General features: G+C 42.2%; 2 protein-coding genes across 2 annotated transcripts; both read right to left on the minus strand.

The window, feature by feature from the left end:
• Window positions 1–3,132: 3,132 nt before the first annotated feature.
• Window positions 3,133–5,007, minus strand: smx5. The gene is made up of 5 exons (XM_055047469.1): window positions 4,948–5,007; window positions 4,675–4,742; window positions 4,362–4,392; window positions 4,197–4,256; window positions 3,133–3,736 (listed from the first exon to the last, which is right to left on the minus strand). The coding sequence occupies exons 1-5, from the start codon at window positions 4,948–4,950 to the stop codon at window positions 3,611–3,613; spliced, it is 288 nt and encodes a 95-aa protein (XP_054903444.1). The 5' UTR covers window positions 4,951–5,007; the 3' UTR covers window positions 3,133–3,610.
• A 524-nt stretch (window positions 5,008–5,531) lies between these two features.
• Window positions 5,532–22,938, minus strand: inpp5d (inositol polyphosphate-5-phosphatase D). Its single transcript, XM_055047482.1, has 27 exons — window positions 22,568–22,938; window positions 21,992–22,055; window positions 17,890–18,025; window positions 17,657–17,798; window positions 17,412–17,552; window positions 17,252–17,336; window positions 17,108–17,185; window positions 16,904–16,981; window positions 16,648–16,771; window positions 16,032–16,138; window positions 15,811–15,913; window positions 15,523–15,719; window positions 14,913–15,030; window positions 14,720–14,816; window positions 14,468–14,606; window positions 13,417–13,525; window positions 13,238–13,326; window positions 12,838–12,919; window positions 11,371–11,460; window positions 10,145–10,255; window positions 9,986–10,065; window positions 9,775–9,862; window positions 9,130–9,276; window positions 8,984–9,041; window positions 8,678–8,881; window positions 6,443–6,861; window positions 5,532–6,371 (listed from the first exon to the last, which is right to left on the minus strand). Exons 1-27 carry the CDS (start codon window positions 22,705–22,707, stop codon window positions 6,331–6,333), a joined length of 3,267 nt encoding a protein of 1,088 aa, XP_054903457.1. The 5' UTR covers window positions 22,708–22,938; the 3' UTR covers window positions 5,532–6,330.
• Between the last annotated feature and the right edge of the window lie 341 nt (window positions 22,939–23,279).

Raw genomic sequence — 23,279 nt, forward strand, 5'->3', positions numbered from 1 at the left:
TTGAAAGCAGAGTTTTTCATTTTTGTTTTGAAAAACTGCAACAATAATTTTCAATGTAGAGTATATTTGGATTTGATGTCGTTTAATAATACGAAGTAGAGCAGAATTGTGATGAAACAAATAATTGTCAAATAATTTCTCTGCAGCTCCTCTAGAGTTACTCTGGGCATAAAGTTACTTCTGTATTTTCAGATTGATCATTTAGATCAATAATGATTTGAACAGAGATGTTCAAAATCCTAACCCTGCTTTTCTTGGTCCTTCGTAATGCTGTTTTATTTTGGGGTAACGGAATATAAAGGGGGCTGAGAATAAAGAATGCACACCAATTTTTCAAAAGATTACATTTATTAAAAAATCTTTCATATATTTGAAGAAAATATGTCATTTCTAATATTAGTTTGGGGTTAGTCTGGTGCATATAAATTCTATTAAAATACACAAAATCTTGTAACATGAAAAAATGTGGTAAAGATTCAAGTGGTGTGAATATTTAACTTTTCTAACGCCCCCCCCCCCCAAAAAAAGACATGCTGTCAGGATCACAATGCTACTCCTGATGTTTCTGCTCTAAACGGCACCAAGAAAAGGACACGAGAAATCAATCAGCCTGTGGATTTAGCAGGTTTAGGAAGTGGTTCATTTTGCTGCGATTTGTCACTTTTAGGAATAATTCTGCACAAGGAAACTGCAGCTCTGTTACTCAGAAGGGCTCTCACTTTCAACGACATTTCGGTCGGTTCTTCCATCCATTCAGCAGCTAAAGAAAAGACAATCAGTCTTATTTAAGCCAAGAGAAACTCTGGTGACTGATGGGAACTTGGCAAGACAGCGGGGCGCTTCCAGTCGTTTCTCATGGATTCTCTAGAAACTGAATAATTATTTATAATCTCATTTTGACAGCTTGACAAAAACAAAAATAATTACATTATTATACAAAGTAGATCCGGTAATGTAAAGATGTAAAGTCTTGAATTTTAATGTGCATCGTCTGCTGTCCCCTGATGGTGCAAAAAGGAAATGACAGCCAGGTGCTTTTGGTAGAACGTTAATGAAATAAAAAGAAATGTTATAAAAATTAAAAAAAAAATACATACTATGATTAAGTTTTAACCAATAATTCAAAGATTTGTCTTTTTGTTTTCAAATTCCCCCGATTCAAATCTAGGAATTGCCTGCTGGGTCCAACTTGTGCAACTGGACCGGTACCAGGACCGGCCCCTGCTGTGTTACTTAACTTTACGGGCAGCACTGTGGGAAAACTGCAGATCTTCCTCTCATATCAGATCTAACATTCCACCATACGCCTACTTCCTGCTAATAAAACCGTCTAAAATGAGCAGCAGATAAAATTTTTACAACAGAATAAAACAATGGCAGATTTACAGGCATGTGACAGAAAAGAAACAACAAAAAAATCAATCCCCTTAATCCAAATGTTTATATATCTTCATGTAAGAAAGTCAAAATCCAGCTGGTCCTGCTGTCAGTGACGTAAATGTTTAACAAATACAACGTGGAAGAAAAAAAACAAACCAAACAATCCTGAATGTGTCAAATTTCAGCCTGAAAGCCAGTGAGGGTTATAAGAGGGCATGTGGCAGGCTGAAGTAGACTGTTCTGACCGGCAGTCTGCTGGGTCGTGTTTAAACTATTGGAATTGATACCAACTGGAAAACATTTGATTCGGCTGCCAGTTTTCCAGAGAGGAAACATCCCAAGAGATTCGACCGAGTGCGGAACAAGACAGTCTCTCTACAGGCTTCTGCTGGCATATAATTGGATAATAAGAAACAATTTGAGTGTTAGAATGAGCAGAGTCTGACAATGGATAAACGACACAAAAATACTTCCTGAAAAATAAAGTTGCTCATCCTGAGGTCAGAGAAATTATAAAAAGAAAAAGGAAAGAAAGAAAAAAACAGCAAACGTGGAAACTCAGAGCTATTCTTCTTCACCATCGTCTTCCTACGAGCTCGATTCTCATCGCCCTTCAGCGATTTCTCTCATTGAGCTTGATTTTAGAGTTTCAGCAATGGCAGCAGAGGAAGTGAAAGATGCCCTTTTGTCTGTGTTGGCCACAGCTCTAAATATCAAGCAACTAAGGTTGGAGCAAGAGGAATGTTCAAGGCTTTGCGTTGCTGTCAAAGAACAAGAACATTTCACTTGGCACGTCCTTTCTGAATGGGGGATGGTTGTTAGCAGCGCAGTTTCTGGAAAACTTCGTGGCGTACATTACAGACGTCACAGCCAAACATTAGCGATTGAGTCAAATCATATAAAATCGTTTTAACACTTCAACAGAATCCAGGCCTCCAGCAAGCAATCATTTCTCAATAGCCGAGGGTCCAGATGCTCTAGAGGAAGCAGACGTAGAATTTTTTTTTAGAACAATACATAGATTAGAAAACACTGAGTAAGAGTGGATTGTTTGGTGGAGTTCCAGGAAGCTTCTTCTCTCCCAAAAACAGTAACACTGGTTCACATTGAGAAGGTTGAATCTGAACACGGCAGAAGACTTCGGGAAGAACATGGTTTGACGTGACAAAATCGAAGAAGCGCTGCAACAAACACTGACTTTACTGCACCGAAGTCATAGATTGACCCATGAACTCCTCCATGTACCCAAGTTTTCTATTTAAACGTGAAGCCGTCGGTCAGCCAGCTGCAGCTCGGCCCAAACACCGCAGCACATTTACAACAGATTGCATAAAAAGAGAGATAGACGAGATGAAAGGTGCTACAACAACCCCCCGCTCAAAGTCCAGCTTTAACTTAAATAAAAAGGCTTTAGCAGGACTATAAACCGATGCACATAAAACCCACAAGAACTCAAAATGAAGAAGGGACATATTGTTCTGGAAAACAAATCTTTTTTCCAGAACAGTATGTGAGGGATAAGGTCACACCGGCGACAGTAAACGTCCTGCTGTGGGACGTGCCGCCGACTATTAGGACCACGGAGGAAACTGGTGAATTTTGGGTCAGCTGGTATTAAAACAAACAATAAAATAAGCTGCTGTTCACGAAGACATTGGCAGATCCAATGGCATAGTGCGACGCAGCGCGTGAAACCCGGAGCCGATTCCAGACGACTCAGCACTCTTTTTCAGACAAACACAAACAAGCTAATGAAGTTTTAGCTTTATTTCCAAAAAGTACACATAATTACAAAATGACTTCTTCCACGGTCATAGTTGATGTTGACACACCAAAGTATTTCTCCAAAAGCAATAAAAAAAAAAATCTACAAAAAGGCAGGAGAATTTCTTAATAAAGAAAATGAACTAAGGATTAAAATATTGTAACCTTATTTGTGAAAAAAAACAACTTCTTTTTAATTTAAACCAGAACAGTCAACACAAACACGGTCCTAAGTTGTTTGAACTAAAAGATTCAGATGAAGACCGCTGAACATCCTGCAGGTTTGAGACAATCAATCCTGCTCTGCAAATTTCCATAATCAGGAATGCACTAAAAAAAAAAACAAAAAAGTCTCTTTTTGTTGTTGTTGAAGTAAATCAAACTCCCATCCTTAAATAAAGTCATTACAAAACGTGAAGTTGTTGTATCTCATACTCCTCTAGCCGTCACAAACCCCACGACCCCATCACTGCTTCTGCTGCATGGCTTCTTTTCGCGCCGCGTCCTGGAGCAGCTGCGTGTCCACCTCGTCGGCCGGCAGCTGGACGTACCGGACCACCGATCCACGGATGAAGCAGTTTTTCACCGACAGCTGAAGCAAACAGAACACGGTGCAGTTTGACGGAGCAAAATCTGGCTCAGAGTTGAATGAACACCCGATTCTAATACAGTGTCGAGTAAAAAAACGATTACTGAAGGGGTTGATCATTTTTGTTGACTTCTTCTGAGAGTTTCTTTGAATGTGAATTCATTTGAGGCCACCGTTTTGATAAAGACGGTGTTTTGTCAGGGCGTTCTCTCTTCTTCAGGGAATTTTTTTAATCGCTCTTGGTGTTAAATTTAGAGAGTTTTCCAGACAAATTCACAGAGCTGTTGGAATAAGTCTCTTTAAAGACAGTTTTCAATGTACTGATGAAAACACAAAGGTAAGCAATTCGAACCTCAATATTTCTCCAGAATGCTCTTTAATCAGCTTTTGTAAAGTCTATGAGCCTCATATGATTGGAAAGGAAATAGTGACGACACTTCCGGACGTCCTAACGTCAGCTTACCATATGTGGATATTTTTCTGGATCTGTGACGCTGATGTCTGTCAACTTGATGTTCAGGTACTGACAGATAAATACGGGAAAGGGAGAAAAACAAACAATAAGGAAACAGTGCAAAACGCTAAAAGGCGTCGATTTTTAAATAATAAAGATAATCATAAAGCCAACCTGGTCAACAGAGTGAAGCGTCCCACAGATGCTGCAAACAGATGAAGTATATCAATAATCACCCAAATCTCGAGCTGTAGCCTTCCATGCATTACTGGAACTCTCTCACGTGGACATATTTTATCCACACAAATTACAAAAAGCTGATCGAAAGGGCAGGATCGATTATTTGATCGTGTTGGCGTAAACATTCATTCATACCGTTGCTATCGCTCGGCTACTGCGGCTAGCTAGTCCTGCCGTCTCGCTGACTCGCCGCAGCTACAGCGGAACGACGTCGCAGTTTTAATGTGTTTCGGTCACAAGCACTAACCTCAGGTCGTTTTTGAGCTCCACCACCACGTCCTTTCCCACCAGAGACTTGAAAAACGAGTAGAAAAGCTGGGGGACAGAGCGACATGCTAACGTTACTGTTAGCCAGGAAGCTACATGTCGAGCACGATGGAGGCGGTTTGGGAGAGAGCCGCAGAACTCAGAGCACTTTATGCAACAGTAAGGAGCTCGAAGTCACACAAGACCTGGCAAAATTACAAGGAGTCTTTGTGTAGACTGTTGATAAAGCTAAAGAGTTATTAAAGTTTCTTACCATTCTTGCTTGTGGTATTTTGGAGGCAGTGCGACTTGTGTTGATGACGTTCCAGGCTGCATTGACTGACCGGCTCCACCAGGGGGAGCCAGAGGTGTTTTCTCGTGCTCACAACTTCAACAAAGAGATGAAGGCCTTGGTAGGATTGTCCATTAGATCACTTAATGGACTTAAATGAATGGAATCTCTTGGTTTTATTTACTCAAAGTTAATATTTAATGTTTTTATTTTGGGTTAAAGTAGCATTTGGGAACCATTAGAGGTGGTCAGAAGTTAAATTACTAGTAGGGAACCAATTGCAGCGCACTGCAACGCTGGAGTTACTGAAATACTCAAATAAAAATGATAACGAAGCGGGTCGAAAGATAGAAGAGTCTCTGGTAGTGTTACATTTCATAAAAACGGCAACATTTTCCATGTATGAAAACAACTTACCCAAAAACACACACTCAAGCCGATTAATTTCTAAACGGCAGGCGTGACAGTATATTTCTTAACAAATTTTATGTACAATTTTTCTAGTTTTATGGACGATCATCATAAAAAAAATACATGTATGACTCAAAACACAATAAAGTCCAAAGAAAGTTTGACAATTATATTTATTTTGGAATTTATTGTACATCTGAGGAAAAACATTTTATTATTCGTGCAATTTAATACTGGGTGGTAAACATTCATTAGCCACAGCATAGTGTAAAAGTTTCCGTTTGTAATTATTTGGAAGGAGAGTACAGTTTTGTAACCCGCGGTGTGACGCAAACCCACTAGAAACCCACCCTGAAAATGTAACTTTCTGTAACAACAAAGGGAAAGTATGGAGGACATACCAAATTCTGATCCAGACACCTGCCAACCAAACATGTACATGAAACCTTGAATACAAAGAAAACATGAAGTTTTCCCTTTCTTGAACCCATGTTTGCTTTGACCATTCTGGGCTGCCATAGAGACCTGGCTGTATACAGTAGGAAACAAACCTGATTTGTAAACTAAAAACTTTACGCTCATTAAAAACATAGCTATACATGTTTAATTTCTACTTACAAATCCCATTCAATGGCATGAACTGGAGCTTTATGGAACGAGTTTGACACTTTGGCAAGACACTACCAGTTCGGGTTGAGAAACGTGTTAAATTTGAAGCTGCAGCCATTATTCAGTCAACTTAGCTTAGCATAAGACTGGAAACAGAGCTTAGTTCTAACTATATGCTGTAGAAAAAGGGGGGAATAAGTTTTTTGATACTGTAGAAAAATGACAAGTTACTCTGTGATACAAAGTGATGAGAAGAACTGGTCAAAGCTTTGACTTTATGTTTAGATAGTGAAATGCAGGGCAGGAAGCAGTTCTGTCAGTGCTGGACTTATTTGCAGCTTTATCTCAGTTCACTGGACGGCCTGTCTTGGGATGTTCTGAATGCACTGAAATAAAAAAAAAAAGTGTCAGATTGTGATGATTCAATTATACCCTTAAACCTTTGTGCGTGCCTTACTGTCTTTGTGAGGCGGTAGCGGGCTGGGTCTACCTCCTGGGCCTACTCTCTGTTTGCCGGGAATCTCCGATGTGTCTCGGTAATCTCTGGGTTTGGGGTTCTGGGGTTCTGGGCGTGACTTAGTGGGCAAAGGTGGCCGATGCGGCGCCATGGCTCCCTCAGAGCGAGAGGGAACCACGGGCTTCTTGTGTCCTGGTGGGTGCAGGCCTCCAGGGCTCTGAGCCTGGGATCTGTTCTCAGAAGAGGTGAAGGAGCGGTTACGTGGCACAACCAACGGGGGGCGATTAGGGTCTCCATCTACGGTTGGCGTGAGACGGTCCAGCTGGGGATGACCTTGGTCTTTGGCCTGGCAGTGGGATTTGGTCATGGAACCGTAGAGTGGGTTGTCCAACATCTCAGACAACTTCTCGTCCTCATTCCTAGCAGACAAGAACCAATCTGTAAGGATTTGAATTGACTTTCTGTTGGATCACATTAAGTATAAAGTGCTGCTTAGAAATTCGCACCAATTCATTTGAAGCACTTTAATGATGCATTGATGCATTTTCAATGGTGAAACTGTGGTGTAACAACGACATTGAGTTTGAAAAACAATCTGATAATCAAATTTTTGTTTATTGCGCCTCCACAATAGAACACAGAAGAGCCTTATTGAATGGATTGACCAGGCCAAGCTACACTTTAGATCTAGACCAAGGATCCCCAAGCCCAGTCCTCAAGGGCTACCATCCTGCAACTTTTAGATGCATCTCTCTTCCAAAATGTCTGAATTCCCTCACCAGCATTCATTCAGGTCTGAAATAGGCTGGTAACTAGTAGTTTATTTGACTAGCAGTGTGTTTGAGGAGAGATGCAGGATGGCCTCCAGGGCTCTGAGCCTGGGATCTGTTCTCAGAAGAAGTGAAGGAGCGGTTACGTGGCACAACCAACGGGGGGTGATTAGGGTCTCCATCTACGGTCGGCGTGAGACGGTCCAGCTGGGGATGACCTTGGTCTTTGGCCTGGCAGTGGGATTTGGTCATGGAACTGTAGAGTTCCATGACCAAATCGGTTATCTCTGGGTTTCTCTGGTAATCTTCTATGGTCTTGAAGACTAGACCATAGACCATGGATCCTCAAAACCAGTCCTCGTGGGCTTAAGCAGTGGAGACGTGTTCTCTGGACAGACAGCTTATGTCTATATGTCTCACAAACCAATGGAATAGAATAGGCTGGGTTTGGTCAAGAGAACGGTACTTGGCATTCTGTCAAGTGTAAAGTTGGGCGCACAGGAGATTATGGAGTGGGGCTCGCAACCTTAGTTGCAGAAGAGAAGAGAAACTCATAGTTCTTCAGCATATCTTAATTTTGTGGAAAATATCCTGGTCCCTTTATGTCTAATAAGATCCATAAAGACATGAAGGAGTGAGTTTGGTGTGGGAGATATTCGGTGACTGCCTCAGAGTCCTGACCTCAAGATAATACAACACCTTTGGGAATAGCTGGAGAGGAGACTGTGTGCCAGTCCCCTGGACTCGTCCAGCATCAGTGTCTGACTTTGCAAATGTGGGATTTGCAAAGTCAGCGTTTAAAGTGTGCATAGAGACTTTCGATGATTACTGAAGTTTTTGTGGCTGAATAGGGTGAGGCCACCTATGCAATAAAGCCTGTATAGCTAGAACAGGATGTTGTTAAAATAGAATACAGAGATAAATATACAGAGATATACAGAGATAAATGACCCTATACTTTCAACCATAAAGCCTGTAAATATACTTTAGTCAAATGATATTTGACTAAAAGTACCCCTGGTTGCAAAGAACCACTTACCTTTTGGGAGCCATCAACAAGTTCGGCCATGAGTCTGACTACATATTTGACTGTTCTTATTAAAAGTGGTCAAACCTGCGCAGTGTATGCACTTATAGCAGAGTTAAATTCAGGGCTATTTCATTGGCTTACAACAACTGACTATAATTATCAACAATAAAAATTGCACAAACAGGAGAGATGTGCAAGCAGGAGCAGAAAAGTCATCTGAAATGAGGAAAAACTGTGAAAATAGCAGCAGAGATGTAAATATTTGTGGCTTGGCGTCTCACTACAGGGTTTTAAAATATGTTGGGAGTTGAAAATGCATCGATAAAATCCACAAATCTATTTGACAATCATGCAGATGATGAATGGACGGAAAACTTTCAGCAGCCACATTTTTAGAAAAATGTGAAAGTGTATTATTAACATCGGGGTATTTACGTGGTGTTGTAGTTCATTGTAGTGGGACTTCGTACGCCCATGTCGTAACCGGGCTTCTTGGACTCTTTACCCCCTGGAGCCCCACCGCAGACATTCCTGGGGGTCATGCTGTAACTCCAGCCCCTATCCGACACATTCCCACTTTTGAAAGGAACTCCCATGTAATTTGGGTTGGAGATATCATGCGCTGGCGTTACGGCGGACCTGTTGATGAGAAGACAACACCGCATGTCTTAGAGGAACGTTTAGGGGCTGCGATTGGAGTTGTGGTGGAAAGTGAAAAAAGAAAAAAATAGAGTGTCTTACTTGTCTCCACCTTTGCCTTTTGAAGGAGCGGTGTCGTCTCTTTCAATTTTAATAAAATCTGGAAACGGGAGAAGAACAGGAAGAGTTGATTTCAGAGACCGGGGAAGGTTATTTAGTGAGGGTTTTTGAAGTCCTCCCGGCCTCACCGTATAATTTCTCAGTGGGCTTGAACTCGGATGTGCGCAGCTGGATGCCCCCGGTCAGCGTGCCCGTCTTCTCGCCCTGGTGGGTCAGCGTGATCTGGAACTCCCGGTAGCAGAACTGGGCGGCTCGCAAAGCGACGCATCCCTCCCCTTCAGGAAGTAAATACCAGCTGACCGTGAGCACCACAAAACTTAGATCCTTTAATAATAACACTGAAAGAAACTCAACTTATTTTGTCCATTAGTCTATTATGGGTTTAAAATGAAACAATTCTTTTAAGGCAAACTGACACAGATGAGTGGATAGATTAAAAATTAAAACTCCAGTAAATGTTGCAATACTTCAACATATTTTTACTCAAGTAAAAGTTAAATGTAGAGGAAAAAAAAGTTTAAAATTCCAGCAAAAACATCTGAAATTTTTAGATTAATCTCATAACTTTTCTAGAACTCCCCCCGCCCCTACACACACACACACACACACCACACACACACACACACACACACATACACATACACACACACACACACACACACACACACACACACACACACACACACATTACATTTAGTTACATCCTTCACAGAGGAGGTAAAGCACTTTCACCTCGCCAAGACATTTTGCCGATGTGTCCTCTCTTCTCTTACCGTACGACTCGTCACAATCTGTGGATTTGACGCAGATGAGGATGTGCTGCTCCAGCAAATACTCGGGGTCGGAAATGATCGGCGTGAGCTTGGAGAGACGGGAACGAGGCGATCAACGATTCGGTTTTAACCGTGAAAAATAAAATAAAATAAAATAAAATAAAAAACAAAACAAAAAAACAAAAGCAAACTGCAAGTAAAGTCATTTTACCTCGACTTTATTGCCGAACCAAACTCTGATGGAGCCGTCGGATTGTTCCGTGTTGTCTCCTTCTGAGGTCTTCACAGTTTCTGTGGGACGGATTCGGTTTCGATCAGTTTCTGGATCTTTTAGCTACGGATTGAACGTGCTGAGTCGGATTAAACGTACTCTCCAAGCAGCTGGAGTGAAACTCGATGAAGAACCTGGTCTTTGACTTGGTCAGCAGGATGGCCACGCAGTTCATAATCTGGATCCCACCCTGAGGAGCACTGTTGGGATCTGAGGAATCAACAAACACCAAGGCATCAGGCTGCAGGATGAGGCCATCTTTGATTGATTTAGGCCACATGCGTCAGACTCAAGGCCCTGCAGATTCTAAAACAGGGAGTTCTTTATAGGCCAAAGAGACAGAAATCTTATATGACCTTTGGAAAATAATAATAATTAAAAAAAATCTGTTTTAGGAATTTTGCTGACATTTAGGAGACACTGTTTTGTTTCTATTTTTAGGTTTTAAGAAAAAGAAAAACATAAAACTTTGTAAAGAAAAAAAAAGGATGGATTTGGGGGTTTTTCTGTGGGATGTTGTCATTTGTGGAAAATTATGTGAACAGCCTGTTGTGTTTTCCAGGCACATACTGCCATTTTATAATACAGCCAAATAACAATGTTACCTTTAGTTGATATAACAAATGTCATATCAAATATTATTTCAAAGAACTTTCACTTCCTGATTTAACACCTTGATATTGGGCCTCTGCCGCTTTAAAAACTCCTGCTCTTTCTGAAACTCCGCCTTCAGAAAGTCATCGCAACATGGCTTCTCTATTAACCCTTTACAAGTTTTGATGTTACTACTGAGTTTTTATGTTATTCTGCTCAGCTCACTGTACGAGCTGAGTAGGTGTTTGCTAATTGCTGCTGGCTAGTCTGAAGGATCTGAGAGGCAGAGCCACGGGAGAGAGGTTGGTCTGTGAGGAGGAAGTTTGGAAACCTAAAAACTGCAGGTCAAAGGAGGAGCTGCGTCTCGAAGGCAGAGCTAGGTCCATCCAGGCTTTTTGCACAGCTGAATGGTTTCCATGGAGAGTAGAAGATTTCCAAACGTGCATAAAAGAATCAAATGTATGTTTTTGATGAGGGAATAACGATAGTACATGAGGTAAAGCTCAAAAAGGTTGATTTTATATGAGACTGTCCCTTTAAGAAATACTCTCTGAATGCAGTGAAGCTTCTTCATTAACATTTTAACGGCTTGTCAACGGGCACTTCGATCAACACATTCTGCCACAACCAGCCCTTTAAAGACATTCGTGATCCCGATGTGTCCCAAAATGGAAATGAGTCCGACACCCCCCGGCCCACCTCCCCCGCTTTGGGCCAACTCGTTCTCCTACCTTGCTTGGAGACGAACTGAGATGCAACTCCGACTTCAAATGAAGCAAAAACCGGCGAGTGGTCGCTGGTCATGATGTCGTTAGTGCATCCTGAGAAGACGAAAGGCCCAATGGGAGTTCTCATCAGATGTTACGGTCGCATGTCAAACATTCACGAATGAAAGACATAAAATGACACAAGACAAAACAGACTGCTGTTGTAAAGGAATGAAGGCACAAAAACTAACTTCAAGAAACTCTGGCCAACTCTAAATAGAGCGTAGTTGTGAAACGGGAATAAAAATAATATATATTTTACCGTGTATTAGTTTTTTCCTGCAAAATAAATTACTAAAACGTGTGCCATGCATTTGCACTCAGTCTTTCTGAGTCGATACTTTGCAGAAACACTAATCACTGCGATTACAGCTGAAGGTCTTTCACCAAAGTGCTCAGTCAGACCGGACGGTGAGCTGCTGTGAGCATCAGTCTTGAAAATTCTCAATTGTATTTAGGTCTACACTTTGACTAGGCCATTCTAACCCACAAAAACTGTGACTGTAGCTCCAGCTGGATGATGAATCTTGAGTCTGTTCTCATGTCTAACAGGTTTTCTTAAACATTTTCCAAGTCCTGTTAAAGAGCATGCTGCTGCCATTGCCATGTTTCAGTGGAGCAACAGTGTGTTCAGGGTGTGTTCTGCAATGTAGGTCAGTGACATGGTGGCCTACATTAGTAACAGAGGAAAGAGAACTGGGAGCTTCTTGTGCCGCAGAATTGTTGCCTCTTTAGTAAAATCTTGGATCTGGAACTGGCATTAATCCTGACTTAACTATGTTGTAGTTACAAGCCAGTTCAATTTGGTGACAAAGCTCGCCGCTACTAGCAACACGAGCTAACTACCACAGTGCATTTTTCTGCATTTTAAACCTTCAAACACTGACATCGACACATTGACTAAACATACACAACTATGCAGTGCTATGCGAGCACGGAATTGAAAATGTGACCATTTTACTGCAACTGTCAAAAGGTTTTAAATTCATGGCGGCCATGTTGGATTTTGTGGTCAGGAGACGTTTAGGTACATTTTTTCAGCTTGGAACATAAAAATTTTGACTCCTGAGGAAAATAAAAAGAATTTATAAACTTCGCCCACAAGCCCAAAATATATTTTCTGTTTTTTTTAATCACTGTAAAAAATTCTCAGTTTTGCACATTTTAAAATTTAGCGCTATGTTAAATGGCAGGGAGCAAATAAAAGTTATTTCTCCTCCTCGTCATTCATGATTTGTCTTAGGTGTTAGAAAAAACCCTTCATATTTATTACAAAATGAATTAAATAAAAAAAAATTATCAAATGAAAACAACATGTTGTGGTATATTTAATGAGGAAATCACTCGCTTAAAGTAGAAAAAAAAACATTTGGAGGTGACGCACATTCATTTGCTTTTCATAAGAAAAGCTGTCATTGGATAAATACTCACCATACGCCTGGCACACGACGTGAACCAGAGGATAGGACTTCCGCAGGACACGATCGCACCACGATGGCAAATTGTATTTTGTCTGCAAATGTAATTATTTTTGTAGTTAATAAGCTGAATTTGATGACAGTTTCCATTGAAAAACTGCAGAAAAAAAACAAAAACCTAACATGCTGTCACCGTCCTAAAATAAAGGCCTCAGTGATTCCAAAAATGATTTTGGAAAAGAAAGAAAAAAGTTTTAGGTTATCATTTTAGAAAGATGATGATGATACTTTTCTTCCTTTGTGTCTCGCCATGTTTCCATTTTGACTTTCAAACAAATGAACTAGTTTCTGCTCGAAATGCTGTCATTGTTCTGACGGCTCAGGACAGAAAGAATAAATTTGGCCATCCTCACCCCGGTGGCTTTGGCCTTTGTGTAGGCGTATTTGTCTCGTGTGTCTCTCTCAAAGCGGTAGGTGGGTGGAAATGTGATTTCCTCCTCCTCTGCAATCAGTAGAAAGATTAGATTTGCCGCTTTAGCACCGACCGGGCTGCCGGCGTGTCTGCGACGGGTACGGACTCAGCAGAACTCACCGAAATGCAGGAAGACCCTCCCGTCGTTCCGCTCTATGGCGAGCTGGTCTTTGCTGAGGAGGTCGTGGTACTGCTGCTGCCTGATCTTCGCCACAATGTTCTCGGCGTCCTGTAAAGGAAGCCGTGCAGCGACTGTTCATGACTTAACGCCATTTGTACTGCAGACGCAAATCTGGACGTCGTGGAAGAAAACAAATTTTGAAAAACATGCAAAAAATAAAATAAACGGAGGTCTGAAAACCAAAGTAGTTTCAGGCTAAGCTTGATCAAAGCGGAGGCTCGGTGCTGCAGCTTTCCATTTCAGCTGCTCACTTCACTATAACTAATCATAAAATGCAGAACTAGTGCATCAGGTATGTAACAAAGAGTTTGTGTTGAAAAATTTTCCCATCTGTTCTGCTCAAAAACCACTCCGGTTATCAAGCGCGAGGTGAGATGTTGACCGTTAACAGCTTCCCACTGAACACCCACCGCCGAAAAGACGAACTCGTCCTTTGGGAGTGTAGAGCGAATGGTCAGCGACCTGAAGCCACCCTCTGACAACCTGAGAGGCTGATGAGGTCAAACCCGCTGCTAAAAGTGGTTCAGCGAGACACTGAGTCACCATGCAGACAGCGTCAGCGGGCCGGTGACATGCTGCTGTTCACCGGAGGTTCCAATAAAGTCCCTGGAAGAACCAATAAGCTCTCCATGACCAATACAAACTGAGAACTGAAAGAAGTACAAGCAGCTCATCATTTTTTTTTTTTTTTTTTCTTTTTGCAGTACCGGCAATCTCACACTGAAACTTTGATTTTGAAAAATGAACAACAAAAAAAAAAGGCAAATTGGAGTCACAGTTCCCAGTGTCCTCTAACGATCCCATTAAAATAAACCTCATGGGTCAACCTGCAGAAAGACTGGACACTCTGGAGAGGTCAATGGTGACATCTCTCTCTCTCTCTCTGCTTCTTCCAGCATCTGAAGCCTTTCTGCACATCATCATCATTCCAACTACTCTGTCCACTCCTGGACAATCTCAGAGCCGTCAAACACGACCAGGGAAACGTACCGAAGACGGCAGCTCAACGCGATAGTTTAAGTCTCCAAGCCAGATGAGGTGCGTGAAGCGATGCGTGATGTCGAACGGATTCAGCTTTTTGTCGCCCAGGTTCAGAAATCGCAGGATGCTGACGTAGTTCTGATTCCGTCTGCAGACAAAGAAAATCCATGGTGACATGCTGAGGATTAAGAAATCGTTTGCGTACAGAGTCGGGGTCTGACACATCGCGTCTGTGGAACACAGACCAATCACCGATCTCACCTGAGCTTCTTCTCACTTCCGGAGGTCAGGTGGCTGTTGACAAATCCGAACGATGTACCGTTGAACATGAAGGACACTCCCACGGCTCCTTTGTTTCCTGTGAACAAGCCGGATGTTGCAGACCAGACCGCGCCTCTACGTCAGCCTTTGTGACGGGGCGATCGGCGCCTCGTGGAGACGTGGAGACGCTCACCCAAAGTGTTGGCGATGCCCGTCTTCACGCTGTCTGAAAACACGTGGGAGATCCTGTTTTCGTGCTCGGGCTTGGCCAGGACGATGATCCGAATGTTCCACAGAGTGTGACTCGCCACCTGAGAGACGGAGATCTTGTTACTGCTTTTGGCCGGAAGTGGTCTCTCTTTCCTTATTTCCTTTCTCTGACGTAGGCTTTGCATTTTGCTTTCGAACCCAACCCTGCTTTAAAGCTCTCCACAACTTCCTCTCTGACCGGCCTGCTGAGTTCCTGTGACACCATTTGTACACTAACAGCCTCTTTGTGTTTTAAATATCACTCACTGTGGAACTGAAAAAGTCTGACTTGCTGAATGAAACCTGTTGACTGGAGTTGGGCTGCAACAGTGGCACAGTTGGTCGCCCTGTTGCCCAGCGACAGACTGGCAACCTGTTCATGGTGACCTGCTTGGAGAAGGGCATCAGACCCCCTCCCAACCCCTCTAGGGACAAGGGTGTCAGAAAATGGATGGATGGAAACCTGTTGATAATCTGAATTCTAGACTTCATCATGAAAAAATGGGTGAAAAAACCCCAGCAGTGCAGATAAGACAGGTCACCGTGACGCCCACCTGCTTGAAGCTGATGTTAGTGATTTTCCTCAGGGCGTTCTTCACCGTGTCCGACCACTCCCTCTCGCCCAGCGGGTCCTCCTGGGTCCCGATGACGTACACGTCGTGTGGAATGTGGTCCGCCGTGTCGTCCCGCGTTTTCCCCAGGCCCTTACAGTGAAACCACGAGTCGATGTTGGGCGGAGGACCGGCGTTCCCTGTGGGTTCAGTCGATCATCGCTCACATCAGCGTTCAGACGGCCGACTGAATTTCAAATCAGCTGTCAGGCGTGGAGAAATGTTCCTCACCCATATTCCAGGTGCCAACAAACACTGTGATCATGTCCGGCTCCGGCTTTTCCGAGTGCTTGTTCTTCATCTGCTGGAGCAGCTGACAAAAGCCTTCTCTTTTCTTTGAGCAATTGAGACAAAAAGTGGGGAAGAGAGAGTCAAAAAGCGATCATGGAGGACGGTGGTGGTTGCAGTGTTTTCTCATAGAACAACAGCAGAAATCTCTCGGATGGACTCACCTTTGTGTCGTCAAACACAAACTCTTTACGCAGAACCTTCTCTTTCTCCGTCTCCACCACGATGATGAGCTTAGCGTGCATTTTCTGGGATTTCACCAGCTGTAGGACTGGAGAACATGAAAACGATTCAAATAAAGCTGACGGAGCGACAAAAATACCGAACAGAAACGACACAGTTCGTTGTTTCAAAAGGACATAAAAATCGGCTCCTCTAACAGAGGAGGCAGGTTCTAATTCTGCCCATCCTGTTTCCTCTGGACAACGTCTAAAAAAACCCAAAGAGATGCTGCTGATGGTGGAGTCATAATGTTTCCTAAACCAAAGGAAACATTGGTTTTTGCATTTGGTCTTTCTGACCAAACGCAAACAGAAAGAAAACCTAACCCAAACCCAAAGCCAAATTTTTATGAGGGATTTTTTTAAGCTAGTGGTTGGGTAGAGTTACACAATCTAGATGTAGTTATCTCTATTTATTCCTAATTATATGATCTGGATTCAAATATAAAGTTCAGATGACATTGAAACAACTGAAGCTGCTCATCTCAGTTAATCAAGAAGAAATATTTCTTTGTAGGAGAAAGAAACTATTCTACAGGATAATATGGAAATGTCTTACTTTTGTTGTGAACAAAGTATTTATCTTCCGGTCCGTCTTTGGACTTCTTGAAGAAGAGTTTCCCGCTTTCGACGTCCACCTTCAGAACCATCTTTGTGGAAATGCCCAGCGACTCTTGCTTCACCTGCCAGTCGAGGAAGAGTCGCATCAGACAGAACCACAGAGCAGCAGACGTTTTATTCTGCTTCTGTTTATCGTTGAAGTTTAATGTAAGAAAAATAAATAAATGAATAAAATAAAACCGAAGGGGAAGCACCTCAAACGAAACGATGGGTATCAGTGATTTCCGGTGGCCTCCATCGTAGCCCACGGCCTCGAAAACATAACTTTTGGCCTGAAAAGTGAAAGAAGAAGAAGAAGTGTTTGTTCTCTCTCTCTCTCTGTCAGTGACAGATGTCATGCGGTTCGTCTCCCAGGAAACAAAGTGAAAAGTGTCCAGCATGTGTGGAGCTGCCCGTACCTTGTCCTCTATGGAGTAGAGCAGTTTGGTGAGCTGCTCCAGTCTGTAGCTTACAGATTGTCCCGAATCTACAAGAATCTGAAAGAAAAACACAGGATGAGGTCAGGTTTCTTTTTTTTTTTTTCTTTCAAGATGGCCACCGACCTGTTTAGGCCCGATGCCCGGGGAGAGCTGCTGGTCCAACGCTCTGTGGAAGATCTCCAGAGTGGGGAGGACTCGAGAGATCTCACTGCCTCAGAGAGAGAGAAAACAAATCAGACGAAATCTCTCCATTCAGAAAAATAGAAAAACCTGACAAACGCACCAGTTTAGATTTTTGCACACAGCCGTGATGAGCTTCTTGAGACCGGGCAGGTTGGGGTTTCCGTTTTGCACCTGCTCCGCATCCAGACAGATGGAGGTCCTGAAGTAGTCCTGGACGGCCATCTGATGTTCCTCTGACAGCCTGGAAGCACCAAGCAAAACTGAAACACTCTGCAGAAACATCAGCAGCCACTCCAGTTACAAATCAGCAACACGCAGCTGCGAGTTTTATTCCTTTCTCCGTACACGGACAGGTCGATGTGCTGCAGCCTCGTCAGGTACATGTCCGACAAGGACTTGGTGGCCTGCTCCGACGTCTTGGTTTCACTTTCTTTGGCGTCGGCCAGGAAGTTCCTGGGTGGAAGCTGCGGAGGGAGACTGTTGGATTCTGGGACACAAACCACAGATGGGAGGTGAGAGTTGGTTAAGGTTGCAGCATGTTAGTTTTTTTTTTTATGTGGGGTGGAGGGCAAGCTGACCTTGCTCTTCTTCTGCCTCCTCCTCCCTCTGGACCGGGTACTGCAGGTGTGTGACCAGGCCCATGTTGGGGTTGTAGTACGCCTCCACCAGCTCAGGCAGCATCGCAAAGAACCGGATGGGAACGCCTTCAGAGGCCTGCAGGAAGAAAAAAAAAGAAAAAATGTGTTCTGTAGAAAATGGCAATTCTACGACGGTGTATCAGAGCCGTTGTGGATAAAAATAAAGGATAAAGGGAGTTAATTCTCACAACAGCAACAACAAAGAAGTCAACCATTTTTGCATTAATCTGAAATTTTCTAAGAAAAATAAAGACTTGGAAATTTCAGAGTTAGAAAATGTCAAAACTTTTCACTTTTGGAAATGTTCTGAGTTTCAAAAACTGAAAATTTTCTACTTTAATTCATCAACTGCAAAGCTAACAGAGTTTGTGCCATTCGAAGGTCATTTTGACAATGATACAAACTTGTTGCACCAGTGCAGACGGTTCAGGCAGATGGAGACTCTTTATTTAATAAATTCTCACAAACGAAAGTCAAAATGTTACATATAGCAAAGTATTCATCTCTGAAAAACCCGTCTTTCTGCTCTCTGTTTCATTTCCAAGCATTTCAGACATGAACCACACATTGACTCTCACACAGATTTCATTTACATTGTAAATAATAATAAATGAGTAAAGTGGTTGACTTTCTTTCAACAAACAAAACATTCCTTTCCCACAAAAAAAAAAACTATTTTCTTTGTTGAATAAAATCATTCTTGTTTTATTTTCCGGCTCTCGAGCGCTTTTGACTTGACAATTTTGGCTCATGTTACAAAAAGTTTGTACACCCCGAACCCCAGACAGGCAAAGTTTGCCTTTTTATGAAAATGCAGCTAAAGACTGAAACAGGAAAAAAAGAAACAAAAAAAAAAACAACTATGTTTACAAACCGCTTTGTGTGGTGAGACAAACTGAAACCACACATCGCTGCATCTCCACAGAGAAACACGACGGTGGGAGTGTCATGCTGTGGTTCTGACTCAGCAGGGCTGCACTCACATTTATTCCAGCGCCTGCACTACTTCACTTCTTCTGCATTCATGGTGTAATTATTTGTAAAAGATCAAGAAATGTTAATTCTTTTGCGGGGCAGCGGAGTCCGACGGCGCCTCTTATCTTCCTCTGAGTCATTTTTCATTCAGCTCATGTAATTCGTTCAGAGAACATGGGTGAAGGCTGAGCGACATTTGACAAACTCCCACCAGGAGATGCAAACACGGGTTGACATTCGTCCCGGAAGGAAAGCAGAGCAGAGATTGTAGGTTCAGATGAGCAGAGAGGTGAAACTCTTGTTCACAGCTTCCTGGTCGTCCGGCTAATCTGACCACAATATTTCCACTTGTAAAAACACACACTGGTCCAATAGAAATTTTTTTTTCAAACAAAAACCAGACAAAAAAAGGCTTTAAGATTACTTTTTAAAAATTATTTATTTATTTTTTTAAGAAAAATAGAAAAAAATGTAATACATTCTCAGAGTTTGAGTCACTCTTTCTTTGAAAACACTTCATGTTTGACTTGATCAAGTAATCAAATGCAAATCTGGATCCACCAAAGTCTGCTTTTGAGTGAAAATCTGTGGCTGGATGTGGTCCATTTAAAAAAAAAAAAAGAAAAAAAAAAGAAACAGAAAGCAAAAATTGTGGTTAAATTAGAAGTGTCATATTTTCCATGGTCCACGTTGCCCTAGTTAATCAAGAAAATTCTCCATAAGCGCCTGAGCGGTGCCAAATTTGTTTTAAACCCTTTTAAACAGCCATGTTGAAACCACACATCAATATGGCTGCTTTGATTGGTTAATTAGAAATCAATTTCCAAAAATGTTCTTGGTTTCTAATCCAGGAAATAATTTCATAGTAAAATAATTATAACAATGTTTTTCTCTTTGCTTCTATGGTCAATCTGGTTGCTTTGAACAAGTATCAGTTGTGTCCTTAATTTAATATTAAACTAATTTGATTTGCTTAAAGCTAATCTTTCCTCAGTCTAATTCCTCCTGGTCACGTTTATTCTGACATATTTTGGTGTTTTCATCTGAAAGCCAATTCGGCCTCCTTTCCAAGTCCCTCAGAGTGGAAAGAATCCCTGAACGTTATTTATCCCATTCCTATTTGTTCATTTTCACTGTCTGACCTTTTAATGCTTTATCAGTTCTCATTATTCTCTCATTCTGCCTCAGTAGCTGAGTTGAGTGTTGCTGGCTTAGTGAGTTGGCTGATCAGAGTAAATTGAATTAATTATCATAATGAATCGCGTTTTGAGGAGAAGCCGCGCTTACGTAGTGCTACGTTGTTCAAGGACGTACCGAATGCAATCCTTCATCTATTCAGCTTCATCAGGCAGATTCATAAAGCAATAACTCAGACTGAGAACTATTTCTCTGTTATATCCTGGTGGTCAAGTGTTGCCCCGACTTGATCATTTTAGATAAATTATTACTTTTGTTAATAATTGCCTTTAGTCATAACCGAGTCAGAAACATTCTGTTGAATGACAGAGCATGAAACGTTTGCCTCCATATATATTGTCTCTTAATAGCTTGTTGGAAATAGTGAAGGATTCTCGTGGCTTTTTTTGGTGACGTTTCCGTCTCAAGAGGTTTTAACGTAAATGTAATGAATATTATGAGCACAATGCGGTCAGCCTCGCTTTCCTTCAGGCCCTGATGACTTAACTCTGCTTTCTGTCTCTTCCAACAGTCCATTTTCAGTCGCCGCCTCGTTGAAACTCACGTTCCAAACACATGCAGGATGAGCTCAGCTGCTCAGTAGAGAATAAATACCAGCGGACGCCAGGATTCCTCACACAGAACGGTTTACGAATTTATGAGTTGATTTGAAGCCTTCAGGTCTGTCAGTGTTTGTCTAAAGTCAACATTTACATTCTGTGGAGCCTCCGCTGTTCATGTCAGCATGGAGGAAATCAACCTGCGGGACAAATGCTTGACTGATTTCTTGGCTTGTTAGTTCTTGGAACTGATTCCTATTAGTTTATGGTTAGCCAGCTGATTTGACTGTGTTAGAAGAATTTTTTTGGAAATTGCTTTGTTTTGCTTTTCAGTCTTGTAAAAGTATTTTTTGGCGGTATGGAGAAAAAAGATCCTCTCCCTTTAACTGTAACGCTTCCATTTCGGCACATCGCAGGTTTGAAAGCTTTCGTATTTTCTTGTCTGGACAAACAGTTTTCCAAATGTCCCAAACAATAAAAGGGACGGTTCATTGGTGTAATTGTACTCTGCGTCCTGAGGCACGACTTTGCTACTGTCTCCTTTTCTCCCTCCAAACCACCTGCTGCCAATGTTGAGCAAGCTCTGCACTGGTGGCAACAGGAATCTGTAGAGCTCTGGTCAAACGGTGATCGCGATAATTTCGTTGTGATTTCTCTTTACAGCTGACCAGGGAGCCTGGAGGCCTGATCTGTCGCTGAGTTCATTCATAAAGGAAACGGCTCAGTTTGAGATGTTAACTTGATCATTAAATCTGGAGATCTAACACCTTCCCACATATTCATGCGGTGGCGTGGGGGAGGGGTGTTTCTTTTCAAGCTTTAGTGATTTTTGATATTTCAGAATAACAGAAAAAGAGAGAGAGAAAAAAAAAGAGAAAATGCTAAAATTATTAGCCTACATGCATATTGTCACTTGTCATGTTTTTTGAAAGAGGTGCTGATTTTATTTTATTTTATTTATTTTCTTTACCAGAATCATTTTGACTAAAAAATGGCTTCTTTTTTTGTAGGAAGATGTGCGACTTTACCGTTGTTCAGTTTGATCAACTGGAATGTTTTTGTTGTTTTTTTTCTTTCATTGTGTAAAACACCCTGAGACGACATTTGTTGTGATTTGTCTCTACACAGATGCACTGAATGGAATTGAATTTAAAAGTACCCCACGTTGAATTTTGTGTTTTTATTAGTAACAGAAATCTACTGTCGTTTCACCGACGCACCTGGACGCCGTGTGTGTTCCAGGCCTCGTCTTTAGCGAATGTCAAAACGACCAAAATAACCCAGGAGGCCTTCGGACAGAAATGCCTGCCTGCTTCGAACCGTCCACCCACCTGAACAGAGAGCAGCTTGTCCTCGTTCGGCAGGATCCTGTACGTGTACACGCAGTTCTGGTATCTGTGGTCAGCAATGAAATGCAAATATCTGTCACTGGGATAGGACACGTACAACATGATGCTTTCTTACCAGAAAAAACAAAAGTAATGACATAAAAGAGTATCGGTGCAATGAGGCTGCAATCACAACAGGTTGGGAGAAATTTTAAATGGAAGCTTTAAACGTGAAAGAAGATGGTGCAGAGGGCAAAGGGCGGTGCTGCATGGCAGAACAGAATGCAAATAAAAGGGAACTAGTTTTTATGTTGCGGTGTGTGTGTATGTGTGTGTGTGTGTGTGTGTGTGTGCGTGCGAGAGATGTGACGCGAAACAGCGTAGAACAGCCAGGGGAATTTTAACTTGTAACTTGCTGCTGTAATGTTGCAATCACAAGACAAATGGTGTCAACGGTTTGGTAACGTTTGGTCTGACAGGACCGAGAACCTGAAGGCTTGTTGGGGCGATTTCATCAGGAGGGGCGTCTTTAAATCAACTTTCAGTTCCATTCAGAGCCATTAAACAAAGGTAACTTACAAAACGCAGAGGGCATACGCTCCCTGGACGGACTCGCTGTCCCGGATAAGGAAGCTTCCATCTCTTGCTGCTTTGGAGAGTAGATCCTCAGCTTTGGATCGAGTTATATTGTCATGGTACCAAGGCTGGTGACTTGGCATCCTGTTTCGTACAGCCCAAGAGCCTGAGCTCAAGTGTTTTGCATCTGCTGTCAAAATGAAAAAAATGTAATAAAATAAATCCTAAGAAAAATCCGTCCGACTGCTCTGGATCTCAGCTTTCCTGCTTGGCTGTTCTCATCTTTGCACGGCCCGTTCTACCTCTTCATCATTCTGCGGCTCTTCAGGCTGTGAAAGGAAGCTGCTCCTCGCTCTGCTCTGCTCTGAACTTCCTCATTTGAGAAGTTGCAGAGAGGAGGGCCTTTTGGTGCGGAGCCCCGGCGCAGTAAAATGGAAATACAGGCGTTTGCTTCCACGGTGGGGGGAGTAGCATTCGTCATGGCCTAATGATTGACCAACACAATTACCCAGGCTGCCTGGTACACTCACTTATTGATAAGAACTATTCAATGAAGTGCTGCCGTGTGCAAAAACTGAGCAAGAAGAGAAAATAGGAAGTAGGAAGAAACTCTTTGCTGTCATGCTGAAAAAAAAAGCTCAAACTTAAAAGATAGGAAACTTCATTTGATCTTCAGAGGGTTTGTTTTTTTTTAAAAGTGGATAACTCATCATCA

Source organism: Poeciliopsis prolifica, unplaced genomic scaffold (assembly GCF_027474105.1).
Source record: "Poeciliopsis prolifica strain line A6 unplaced genomic scaffold, Auburn_PproV2 SCAFFOLD002, whole genome shotgun sequence".
Lineage (NCBI taxonomy): Eukaryota > Metazoa > Chordata > Actinopteri > Cyprinodontiformes > Poeciliidae > Poeciliopsis > Poeciliopsis prolifica.